Consider the following 13,417-nt stretch of genomic DNA (forward strand, 5'->3'; position numbering starts at 1 on the left):
AATATTAACTTTCAACCATATAGCAATATAACAATACAATCTGTTGTACTGTGTATTGTGTTGTACAGAATCATAACCCCTCACTTAATGAGTCACTGTTTACAGGCCCCACCTCTGTAACAGGGTCCATGTCTAAAAGCTCATCCCTGGTGACATCAGCTATAATAGAGATGATGCTCTTGTTGAGCCGGATGCTGAGCTGGACCCACTCTCCTCTGTTTACCTCGATGGGCTGCTGGAGGACCACCGCTGCCTGCTTCCAGTGAGAGTCCTCACTGAAGGTGCTGACACTTAGTTCAGAGTCCAGATGGATCTGGTACCAGAAGGGAATGGCAGTCAGCTTGCCCGAGGTGCAGACCTGAACCTGGCAAATAATAAATGGGAGTTAGAACAGTGTAACTAGCCTTATAGAATAATTTGTCCAAGCAACAGGTTCTGGAAGAAATATTAAAAGTCACTCTTATATGTCATTGATAGGAAATTTGATGCAAGTGTTTTATAAAACGAAAGGTAAGATTTTTTCAAAAGGCTATTTCATTTATAGGCTGTTTGTCACTTGTGCCTTCATTAGATTAGATATTAAATATAGCCTTATTCATTCACTTTCATCATACTTTTAGGTGTTTATTTTTGAGCTGGACAGCCCTAATCCTCATCTACGGTTTTTTTATATTAAAACTTTATAACTTTATGGAGATGCAGATTTCATTTTCCAACAGGACTTGGCACCTGCACACAGTGCCAAAGCTACCAGTACCTGGTTTAAGGACCATGGTATCCCTGTTCTTAATTGGCCAGCAAACTCTTTTGACCTTAACTCCATAGAAAATCTATGGGGTATTGTGAAGAGGAAGATGCGATATGCCAGACCCAACAATGCAGAAGAGCTGAAGGCCACTATCAGAGCAACCCGGGCTCTCATAACACCTGAGCAGTGCCACAGACTGATCGACTCCATGCCACGCCGCATTGCTGCAGTAATTCAGGCAAAAGGAGCCCCAACTAAGTATTGAGTGCTGTACATGCTCATACTTTTTATGTTCATACTTTTCAGCTGGCCAAGATTTCTAAAAATCCTTTCTTTGTATTGGTCTTAAGTAATATTCTAATTTTCTGAGATACTGAATTTGGGATTTTCATTAGCTGTCAGTTATAATCATCAAATTAAAAGAAATAAACATTTGAAATATATCAGTCTGTGTGTAATGAATGAATATAACATACAAGTTTCACTTTTTGAATGGAATTAGTGAAATAAATCAACTTTTTGATGATATTCTAATTATATGACCAGCACCTGTATATGACAAAGAGTGGTCCAAACATTATTCACTATATCTTCTTTTAAGCTCAACAGAAGAAAGACAGAAGGATTTAATATGATGAGGTGAGTAAATGAACTGTTTTTTATGCTTTTGTCAACTAAAAAAAAAAAATCTAATCTAATCTAAACCTTTGACAACCATGTTATTTCAATGGTATTAATCCTAGATGCACAGAGACAACCCAAAATAACCAGGACAAAAAGGTTTCGACTCACTTTGACTTCATTGTTGGTGTAATTGGCAGTGCTGTTCATGAGGTCAAGCGTGAGGAGTTCCACTGAATCACTAAGATGTGAACATTCAAGAGTGGACAGATCCAAAAACACATGAACAGGTACCTAAGAAAAAACAAGTACAGTTTACACATAAAATAATTTAGTGGTGATGTCAATGGAATTAATGGTCTTTGCAAGAATAAATGAAAAGTTCATTTGCAAAAACAGTTACTATGTTTTTTATTGTGCATTCCAATTAATATCAATCAAACTGCAATTGGGTCATTTTGATTAAGTAATAACAACTTTATAATACTTTTAAAACCATCTTTACAGTTAAAGGGACAGTTCACCCTAACGTGTAAATTCTCTCACGAAATACCTTCTCTCTGGTTGTTCCAAATCTGTATAAATGTCCTTGTTTGGTTGAACACAGAGAAAGATATTTGGACAAATGGTTGTAACCAAACAGTTCTTGGTCCCCATTGACTACCATAGTAGGAAAAATTACAATGGTAGTCAAAAGTGCCCCAGAACGTTTCGCTGTCCTAAATTCTTAAAAATATCTTCTTTTGTGTTCAACAGAACAAAAAATATATATTAAGTAATTTTCCTACTATGGTAGTCAATGGGGCCCAAAAAATGTTTGGTTTCAAACATTCTTCCCAATATCTTTCTATGTGTTCATCAGAACAAAGAAATGTATACAGATTTAGAACAACTCGAAGGCAAGTAAATGATGACAGAATTTTCATTTTTGGGTTAACTATCCCTTTAAACCAAAGCAACAATTTCAAAAGTAAGAGTCTTAACACACTGAGACCTGGATCAATCCATCCATTCACAAGTCTATTTTTGCACAAGTCCTTGACTTTGCAGTTCAAAGTCGAGTCTTGTGAAAGCAAACATACTCTTTGTGGTCAATAAAAAATATTACACATTAAATATCCAATAAGTTACCAACACTGCCCCTTCATTTAAAGCAAGAAAATCTATTGCATTAAATATCAAGATACCAGTGAATATCTGGACAAATATACCCTGTGTCTCGATCAGCTCCCTTGCTCCCGAGATCGTGAATCAGTAAATCGTGTACACGGGTCCGGGCACTGGTAAGGACCCTGGGTCCCTTCTCATTGGGACACCGTTTACTTATTTTCTTGTGACGTGACTGCTTAAGCTTTATTTCTTAAATACTGGTTGAAGTACATAATGAGAAATACTTTCATTATTCTGTTACATATCAGTTCACAAATTTGGTCGATTATTAAATTTAACTGATAGGTAGATTGTGTTGCAACGTTTGTTTATACATAACATAAAATAAGCGTTTGTCTTTTCAAAAGTTATATCGCGTTTCGTGAAGTTCATTGAGTTGGCTCCTGCGATTCGGTTACACATCTTCAAAACTTGTCACGTGATTTCCGGTAAGGGAGCATCGATGCATTGTGGGATTTTTTAGACAACGAACGTTCGCGTTTCAGTGCACTGGAAGAATTTTGCGAATGAGACAGCCCTTAAAATGGCTAACTCCTTGGTCAGTGCACTGACTACTGAACAAGGGAGCTGATTGAGACACAGGGATAGACATTGTACCCATATTTGAATGTAAAAGGTAAAATGCCCAGGGTGGTTAAGGTACATACAGTGAACTGATTGATGAATGGTGCAATATTGAACCCAAGAGTCGGCTCCATTCCCTGAACAGCGCTCTCCTGAAGCAGCGTGTTTGACTCGACAAGCATACCATAGATCACAATACGCTCTGGAAAAATCTGTCCACCATCCTCCAGCAAACACCTCAAATGAAACAAATCGGTTTATAAGAACATGGCTTGGCCACGCAATGACACAAACTGTGGACTCAAAGACCTTACCTTGCCAATGTTGCCTTCTCCAACAGTTTCTCTCGAATAAGCCCGCAGGTCTCTATGCAGTCAAGAATGATGGCGCTCCAAAGCTTTTCAATGGCCGGCCGCTGAAGAACAGCAGAATCGTCCTCCACATGTCTCAGCCAGAACTCTAAAGTACTCTCAGGTACACCGTTGTGTTTAGCCAGCAGTCTTAACATAGTCTGATGATGTTCCTTCTCAACTGAACTGTAGGCTTGAACAAACCCGGTGCTGATGTGATTATCTTCATCTAAACCCATGCCTAACTTAGCTGCTATTAAGGAAAGCACGGAGAAGCCTTCAGAGACATCAAGCACGTAGACCGGATCTGAGGAAGGTTTGACATCTGATTCTTGTGACCTCATCGACTTTAGAGAAGCTAGAAGTTTGCACATGGCCCTTTGGAAGCAGTTATGATATGTTATGTTGTTGAGGAGGGCGATCTCAGAGGATTCTAGTGTAAAAGAGAGAGTAAGTTTTTCAGGGGTGGTCTGAAGGCCGGCCAGAGCACTGCACAGCTCCGCTTCAGGGTTTGGGTTGAGGGTCTTTGAAGGTTCTTTATTTACATTGTCCAGATGGAACGTCTGTTTGTCTCTTACGACAGCAACACAGCACAGTCTCAGATAAGCATCCTTACAGGAAACTTCCACCAGCAGTTCATCACCACGTTTTAAAGTGTCTGAGGGACGACATTAGTAAGACATTAAAGCAAAGAAAATCTGTTTGGTGACTCAAATCCTTTGGATATTCGCGGTCTACAAAGCGAAAAGATAAATAAAATAAAACATCTGATCTGACTTAAAAAAACTCATCTAAACACGTGTATGTGATTTTTGAATGTGCATTTTAGTCCAAACAGTCAGATTGGATTTATTCCAATATTTTTTCAACAAAAGACTGACTAACATGTTGTCCGATGAGTTGATAATTTTGTTACTGGGGAAAGATGTCACAACAGAAATGAGGGAAAAAAAACTCTCTTTACAGATACATCAGATATGAACATTGAACATCGTCAATAACTACATGATTTTAATCTTTACATCTCAATTTAACACATGCAGCAAAAGTGCATCATTTACACTACATGTATTGACTAGATCCAATACGGAGCTCTTACTCAATGGAGTCTGTACTGGATAAATGGCTTGTTCCCAGCATGTATCTTCCTGCGGGCCAGTGGACAGGTGGTTGTCTTGATCCAGGTGCAGCTGAAACCACACGGCCAAAGCATCAAGAACTCCCTCCTGAATCACAGGCAATCTCAGCTGCATCACCTCTCTGGAGCAGAGACCCTCCAGCTCCTGTAACACATGGAATATTCGAGAGCACATCCTGCAATCTGCATTTGAAATTATATTTCAATTTGAGTTGATATTTTGAGACAATGAGGTAATCTCAAAGTGTATGATGCAACTTGGTAGTCGCACAGTATGTGATTCTCAGTCTTTTAGTATGCGATTCCCATTTTTTGCAAAGTTGACAAGCGTGTGATACCTATTATTTTAGAATCCCAGAATCGATTAAATTCACTGAGCTGTTATACCTGCACATTATTGAAGTCTATATCCAGTGCTGTGAAGGGCTGTGTGAGCTGAATGTATCCTCCACGCAGACGGCTCAGTCTTTCAGTAGTGTAGGGCTCTGTGCTGTCCTCAGCATCAGCTGAACAGCTAACAGGACTGTAGATCTCTCCTACTGCAGACAGGTCCAAACCTCCCACGGATGACACACAAAGCCTTAAGAAAAGAGGAAATGTCAGATGATTAAACGGTGAGGAGGTGCAATATTATCACATGTTGCTTTTGTGCCTTTGCAGGGCTCTAGACTCATTTTTCCCTCTGGTCGCATTGGTGCGTACCACTTTCTCAGTTGGTTGCACCAACTTACAATTTGGTCGCACCCTTTTTTATGGTAATCATAATGACCTCAGTTGATGAATCGTGCTGTTAATTTGTCACTCTGTCTTTTAAAATAGTTGGATATAGACCGCTTCATATTTGCACTTTTACACTTCCGAGCCCAATAAATGCAAAGAAACGTTGTATTTGTTATTTTATACAGTTGTAATTATTTAGTTTTATATTCAAGTGATATATTTGCTATGAAATGATCTGACACAAATATAACCTCCCTGATAGCAATAGACTTCGGGGCGTATCCGCCTTCAAGTCGCCTGGTCCGCTGTACTCTCAGATTCAATTCGGCCACACGCACAGAATATGCCCCGCCTCCGCACAACGCACTGTCAACTCGCGGACTCGCAACTGACGCTGGGCGAATTCTCTGACCGAACGCGCCTTTTTTAAACCGTCACAGTCACTTATTCCATCTCCTCACACAGTGGAAACGCTGGAGCTGGCAGGTCGGTGAGGACGGAACACGGTAAGAATAGTTAAAATATGCTTTATTTGTAGTTACGTAGCCAGTAACATTACTGTTGATTGCTTTGCTTGATGTTTTTAATTCTGAAGTGATTTTTGCAAGCCAAGTTTCAGCACATTGTCATTAGCTTTTTGAGTAAAAGCTTTTTGGACGGAATGTCTTTATCTCTCTAGGAGGTGGGGTGATTCAATCGGATTTTAATCCAACCCTGAGCGCATGTTTTCTCCCCTTTCCAGTAAAATAGCAGGCGAGATAAACTGATGTTAGGCCTAACGTTAACGTTACCTGTTTTTTTACACTGAACTAGGGCTGTCACGATTATTAAATTTGGCTGACGATTAATTGTCTAATAAATCATTGCGATTATGACGATTAATTGTCTGTTTTAGAGCTTTGACTTTTAATTCTCATACATTTTTTATTCAGCTTTGAAACGACTATATTGTTCTGAATATAAAGAGTATGTTCTTTTTCTTGGAAATACATAGGAAAAAATTGGGTCGTCATACTTAAGGTTTAGGCTTTTACCTGTCAATAATACAACCGCCAAATACTTGTAAATTAAGTAAACTGATCAGGAGTGAATTGAAGCCACCATTAAAATGCTATCAGTCATAGAAAAGCTTCTAGTCTGTTTTTTTCTCACTTGCAAGACTACAATAAAAGTTTACTTCTATGTTAATGAAATTTTGGTTGCTGGTTTTCACACTGAAATAATATTAAATTGTACTGCAGGTTATTTTTATGGTATATGCTTTAGTTTTTTTTTTAAGTGATTGTGTTGTGGTGGTACATTTTACAAGTATTACCATGCTTTAGTTACAATACATACACTAAAATATGCAATATGCAGATGCACTACAGCTCCCCCTAGTGTCTTCTATAGAGATGTGCAATAATTGCGATGATCTGAAACCATCGCGATGAGGTCAAACAATCGCGATGAGACGATTATTTAATAATCGTGACAGCCCTACACTGAACTTCTGGTATTAGTTTGAGTCTTTTGTTAATATTTTGACATATATTCTCCACCTCCCCATGTAATGTTGTTTCAGATAATTTTCATATCATATTAAATCTTAAAATACTGTGGTGTGTGTGTGTGTGGTGCGCGCGTGTGTGTTCTGTTGTGTGTGTGTTATTTTGCAGCTTACAGCTCATTCAAGTGCCACTGGTCTTGCAGTATTTCATCTTTTCCAAACAACCGAGTAAAGTAAGATTTGATACTGTTTTAAACTTGATTTAGCCAGCTATTTTGTCAAAATACTAATAATGGTCCACACTACAGCTTTTAACATGTAATAAATGTGCAATTTCAAAAGATTTATACCAATAATTTAAAGTTAAACAGTTTTTAGGTTTATAAACTACTTTGTAGTTTAAAACCCACTTGTATCAGTAAACTTTAGTTCTGGTAGACTAATTATTTCATGTCATATTAAGATATTAAATCATATTAGATACTGTGCTGTGTGTGTGTGTGTGTGTGTGTGTGTGCGCGCGTGTGTGTTCTGTTGTGTGTGTGTTATTTTGCAGCTTACAGCTCATTCAAGTGCCACTGGTCTTGCAGTATTTCATCTTTTCCAAACAACCGAGTAAAGTAAGATTTGATACTGTTTTAAACTTGATTTAGCCAGCTATTTTGTCAAAATACTAATAATGGTCCACACTACAGCTTTTAACATGTAATAAATGTGCAATTTCAAAAGATTCATACCAATAATTTAAAGTTAAAAGTTTTTAGGTTTATAAACTACTTCGTAGTTTAAAAACCCACTTGTATCAGTAAACTTTAGTTCTGGTAGACTAATTATTTCATGTCATATTAAGATATTAAATCATATTAAGATACTGTGCGTGTGTGTTCTCTTGCAGTTTACAGCTCATTCAAGTGCCACTGGTCTGTTTTTGGAGAATTTCATCTTTAAGGTACGTATGTAAACTTTGCCTACAGACTTAAAAAGAACACGGAGGTTCACAACTCGCATGCAGTTCTGTTTATTAACGGCTAGAGCTCCAAAAGTTACATAGTGTACCTATAAATGTCAGATTGTACACTCTTGTTTTAAAGACAGTGGTTATGTGTATCCTTAAAAAAAACTGGTATCTCCTATGTGATTTCATGAATTTGTTTAATGAAAATTTGCTTGTGTATCACAGGTGCTGTGAGAAAGAGCCATGTCTCCCGTGCCGCCACTGATGATGACATTACAAAACACGTAATACGGTGGTTCAACTTGGCAGCAGATAGGGGAAACTCAAGGAGCCGTCCCACTGTCAGCACCCAACAGTAGCGTTTCGGTGTTTCACAGTTAACTTCTGTGTTTTGAAGTGTTCGTTTAACAGTTAAGTAGTAACAGTTGAGATAAAGTTTACTACTTTAAATAGTTTTGTTTCTATTCATCTTCAAAAAACCCAGTTTCCACACAAAAAAATAAGCAGTGCAACATTAATAAGAATAAATGTTTCTTGAGCTACATTAAAAAAGTGTTCTTTTTCATTAAATAAAAAATGTTCTTTGGACAATTTATGGTTGCATTTCATTTTCTGTAATACCTATTAATTGTATACATAAATAATTGTTACTGGCTAAAATGGCTGAATTTTGATTTACAAGTTTTGAATGATTTCATCATGTTTTATTAATAAAGGCAGGCATATTAAATATTATAGAGCAATCCAGTCTATCCAATGTCGGTCCATTAGATTTGAAATATTTCTTTAGCTAGTTTTGGCCAGAATACTAGTTTTAAATGAGGGATCTGAAAGGTATCCAGACAGAATGACCAGATCGGATCCGTGGCGGATCAGCTGCTTTATAAACGGGTCCTGATCGGATCCGTGGCGGATCAGCTGCTTTATAAACGGGTCCTGATCGGATCCGTGGCAGATCAGCTGCTTTATCAGCGGATACAGGGCGGGTCTGCCCCAGATCTGGTCCGGATCCGCAATCCTTATTTGTTCCGGATCCGCTGCGCTGTGCAAGTGGACTCCGTTCCGGACCCGTTTTGCGCATCCGTTCCGGAGCTTGTGACACTTCCGGGGCGGATCCGTTCCGGAGTCAGTTTGCTATCTGGGCTGTCACTCTTCACAATCCTCATTTATTGCCCTCTTTACATAAAGCTGTAATTTTGCCACTGGTCTTCTTTATTTTTACCAATTAAAATTAAATCAGCTAGCTCAAAACTCAAAAGTAACTCAGAACTAAATTATTATATATGTACTTTATTACACATTGTCATAAATAAACTTTAAATACTAAATCTTACAAACCACTGTTAAATGGTGTAAGCACGCTTGTGTTCTGAGGTGTTTTGAGTGACTGACTCGATGGTTCAGACAGTGAGTCTTGTGAGTTCAGTGTTTGAGATATGAGTTGTTTCAACAAAATGAATCGGTTCAAATGAGTCATTACGTCGCGAATCGGACATTAGCGGACATTGACGAACTGTTTGTTATTTACAGCTGTTAGGACATCGCAAAAGATAGAAGTTAACAAGGAAAACGCTTCATTGGATATAATTTTTCCTTTATGTCGCCTGCATGTTCAGAACACTTGTTAGGGAAGAAAAGGCAACATGTTTTAATTTGAGCACATTCACACCCAGCTGTCATGCAGTTTAAAATATTCTCAAAATGCGTCACGTGAAACATTGATTCTGACTTCCGACCTTGCTTTTGATTAACGTGTGAAGGAGAGAGACCGATGTGTTCTACTTCATTAATCGCTGCGGAGAACGATCGGAATATGACATCAATGTTCCATGAGAGCGTGGAGCACTCTGTCCCGTTACCCGTAGTGCTTTCATGCCGTTCGGTCTCCGCAACACCGAATGAAGCAAAACACACTTTAGTTTGGAGACAGAGGGAGTGCACGAGCTCTCTGCGCGCTCTTTCCTGCAATTATCACAAGCGCGTCATTCACCACTCATAAATCACATTAAATGTTAAATAAAACTTTGTCGGGACAATAATTCGTTTTACGCACTCGCACCAATGCGACCTATTTCTAAGTAGCATATTTTGTTCAATCATAAGTACAATTTAAATATGATCATTAGAATGTGTCATTCACTCATAAACAGCCGCGGTCTCTCACCTCTGATGTCTCCGGATCTCATGACACTGCACAGCCACTCCAAACACAGTTGCACCTGCGGGTATTACCCGGCCTGTTTGTGAGAGATTGTGGTGGGCTTCCAGAGTGTTCTGTTGAGATGTTTTAATGATCAAATTTATTGTTTGATCTATCATGTTCATGTGATGATTTTATAACATACACAGTTATGTACATCAGATAGCCACTAGGTGTGCCTATTGGCTCAATGGAAAATGGCATCTTTAAAGTACAGGCTACTCCTTGAAATTGGGTTGGAAAAGAGACTTGTCATATTCAAAGCATGGGTTTGGGAAAAATGATTTAGTTCTTGGAAGGCAAGCTAAAAAAAGCCTTGCACATTTTGACAGCGAGGCGACTTGAAATTTCAGGGTGGAAATCTCAATGAGCGTGGTTGGACAAGAAGGGATAAAGTCAATTGTTCAAGGATTACACTATAAGAGCAAGAGTTTATATTGTGTCATCATGTGACCTAAAGGTGTGTTTGGTGATTCGAACATAGCTGACACACATGCTGAAATACTAAAGGTGACTTACAGGTGGCGGTAAGAGTAGGTGCTTCCATGCATGTATCAAACTCTCGACGATACCCTCACCGAACAGCCCAGCATCCACAGTCTCTGTTACAACCAGTGACACCCTAGCAAAAACAAAACATTATGTACACACTCACAATACAGGTCCACAAATACATAATATCTGGTCACTCTATAAAATTATATATATATAATTCATATAAAAAAAAGTGTATAATCTATACACTATAACACATTTCGCTTGCATAACACACACAGTAAAAATAAACATATACCAGAACATTTGTACCTTAAAACACATATGTTCAGAAGTTTTATCTTACTAAAGAGGATTTTACTTATAATGCACGACTTATTTTAGTTTAATTTTAGTTGATAATTTCCTAATGGTATGTGCAAATTTGCTAAATATGGGTTAAATGTGGTTTAAGAACATTTATTTCAAGGATCATTTCAGTATAATTCAATATAATCAGAAATACATAAAAAGTTGGCATACACTGCAGTGTGACAAGCTATTCTTTATCTCAAACTGTACTATTTTGCTAAACATTGTATAAGTTATCACAAGCTATTTTTGACCTAATAATTTTGTACATTTAAAAATGTAGGTCAGACTATCATTTAAAAATAGCTGGTGTATTATTAAATAATGAAAAACCTTATCATTTACATTTTTATTTACATTTACGCTTTTTTTTGGCCAACGCTTTAATCCAAAGCAATTTACAACCTTTTGTGCTGCTAACGCAATTCTCTACTAGTTGAGTTACAGGAATATCAACTACAAAACTTAGATTTATACACATTTATTTTTACACAGATTTTAACATGAACTCTTTAGGGCGGCTTCTCAGACAGTTCAATCTTCGTAGTTCAATTAAGATATTTAGGACGTTTTTTAAAAACACTTTACAAAAAAACATTATTGTGTTCATCTTGAGACAAAGCAATCACACTAATATATTTTAAGATAATGTCAGTGCAAGTTGTTTTCAATTAATACACCTTCAATATTTAAGTTAGTCTGGGAAAAAGCTTAAAGGCGGGGTGTCCGATTTCTCTTAGCCATTGTTGATGTTCAAATCACCAAAACAAACACACCCCTACCCCCATCTTTCGCTTTCATCAGCGCTCGGCTCGGCTAATGTCCGTCCTGTGCACCTTACTGCTTATTGGCTACAAGGTTGTTTTGGTACTCGGCCGAACTCGGTTGTCTAAAGCGTAATTCGGAAATCGGTTACCCCGCCTTTAAGCCCTGTCTGGGAAACAGACCCTCAATGTCAATAATAATTTAAAGGTCCACAGTCAGGTTATGTAACAATTATTACTATAATAATAACATTAAATAAATAACTATAGAGCTTGTTAATCATATAAACCATTTACCTTTTTGGAATGTTTTTGGGAATTTCCATGTCCAGAGACTTCATGTGAATGATCTTGATGTTATCTGCCATCCCATTGGCTGAGACCACCTCGCATGCCAGCTCATACATTGTCTTTGACAGCTCACAGGCATAGACTTCAGCAGCGCCTGCCATCTTGGCACACATTCTAGCATGCCAACCAAACAGTGTCAAAACACACTCACCACTGTATAACATCTGTAGCAGACGCTTGTTAAATACCAACGTTACATAATACGTTTCAGAAAAATCTCACCCAAGGATGCCAGTGCCAGTTCCAATGTCCAGAACAGTGCTGCACCCTCCCTCAACAGCTTTCTGAATAGCCAGCTGGTACTTGCGATTCCGGCAATGGTCGTTGAGCATTAAGAAATGCCAACGCTCCACCAACCAGTTAGCAACACGGTAAAAGTTCTCCTTTGCCTCTGGAAAATCTGGTCGGAGCTTGAGGGCTTTGTAAAAATGGCCAGCTGCCTCATCCCGAAATCCCATTCTGCAAAGAAACAGTTCAACAGATGACTCAGAACCATCTAAATTGACAACACAGTCTGGCAAAAATTGTAACCACAGAAAAGTCTACACAAAAAATACCTGAAAAGATTCTCTCCCATGCTGTTCACTATCACCTCATCAACCGGAAACAACTCCATAGCTTGTTCATAACAATCAAAGAGTTCCTGGATGCGTCCCAGAGAGTCCAGCTCATCGGCCCATTTAAATAGAGTGAATCTAAAGGACTCCTATATATACAAATATACACATTTACTGCAGTAAACTAAATCTAAACAAGTTATGAAACCATGCATTGCTGCAGTAATAAGACAGGTCAATCAGACACAATTAAAGGCATAAAAGCTACATCAATATTTACATTTGCAAAATCTTTCAGGGCTGGGGCCAGGTTTAGAGCCAGGAGATAGTGGGCAAAGGCTGTGCCATAGTCATGACTGAACAGACACTGCTGCGCACTTTCAAATGATCTTGACACCAGTTCATTCCTCGCAGCATCTTCTCTCCGTGCTCGCCTCTGACGCCTCGATCTTTTTGGTCTCGTGGTGGTGTTGGGCATCGTTTCTGTGAAAGAATGAATTTAGTCAAACCAGCATGTTACACAAATTACTCTTATAAAACAGAGCGGTGGACCAAGTATAAAAACACAAGATAACATTTACATGTAAACGTAGAACATTAATACCGTTATAATTCATTATTTTTTAAATACTGCACGTCTCTTTATACCTGTTTTACGTCTGCCAGTTGCGATCCCGTATGCACAAAACTACGTACACTTCCAACTTGCTGTAACTAAACCATACTGTATTTTAAACATTTTTATATTGCTATATCTCCGCGTATACTGATAGTAATAAATTGATGCAGTTCAGCTTCTGCACTGCAGGTCCATTTAGTGCAACCCGTCGGGTGGAAACACGAACTACAGATTTTCTGTTCCTTGTGAGATTTAGCTCGCTGACTGTTACCAGTCCAATGCGTTTATTACACCAAAATCGTTTGTTGAAAAGCACAAACGATTT

At 38.3% G+C, this 13,417-nt stretch overlaps 1 protein-coding gene and 2 long non-coding RNA genes across 5 annotated transcripts; 2 read left to right on the forward strand and 1 right to left on the reverse strand.

The window, feature by feature from the left end:
- Positions 1-9: 9 nt before the first annotated feature.
- prmt9 (protein arginine methyltransferase 9) lies at positions 10-13,278 on the reverse strand. Its single transcript, XM_057330575.1, has 13 exons — positions 13,122-13,278; positions 12,754-12,956; positions 12,474-12,622; positions 12,139-12,375; positions 11,863-12,030; positions 10,475-10,577; positions 9,920-10,029; positions 4,979-5,171; positions 4,553-4,736; positions 3,418-4,111; positions 3,187-3,340; positions 1,541-1,663; positions 10-364 (listed from the first exon to the last, which is right to left on the reverse strand). Exons 2-13 carry the CDS (start codon positions 12,949-12,951, stop codon positions 71-73), a joined length of 2,607 nt encoding a protein of 868 aa, XP_057186558.1. The 5' UTR covers positions 12,952-12,956; positions 13,122-13,278; the 3' UTR covers positions 10-70.
- On the forward strand, positions 391-3,758 carry LOC130552364 (uncharacterized). Its single transcript, XR_008962724.1, has 4 exons — positions 391-1,387; positions 1,492-1,659; positions 3,444-3,577; positions 3,646-3,758. It is a non-coding gene; the product is annotated as an uncharacterized LOC130552364 (long non-coding RNA).
- LOC130552363 (uncharacterized) lies at positions 5,204-8,860 on the forward strand. 3 transcript variants are annotated; one of them, XR_008962723.1, is made up of 5 exons: positions 5,204-5,817; positions 6,970-7,028; positions 7,357-7,420; positions 7,696-7,749; positions 7,981-8,860. It is a non-coding gene; the product is annotated as an uncharacterized LOC130552363 (long non-coding RNA). The 3 variants fall into 3 exon arrangements; XR_008962722.1 differs by having other exon boundaries at positions 5,207-5,817; positions 6,970-7,033; positions 7,981-8,859; XR_008962721.1 differs by lacking the exons at positions 5,204-5,817; positions 6,970-7,028 and having other exon boundaries at positions 7,297-7,420; positions 7,981-8,858.
- Positions 13,279-13,417: the final 139 nt, after the last annotated feature.

Source organism: Triplophysa rosa, linkage group LG4, assembly GCF_024868665.1.
Source record: "Triplophysa rosa linkage group LG4, Trosa_1v2, whole genome shotgun sequence".
Lineage (NCBI taxonomy): Eukaryota > Metazoa > Chordata > Actinopteri > Cypriniformes > Nemacheilidae > Triplophysa > Triplophysa rosa.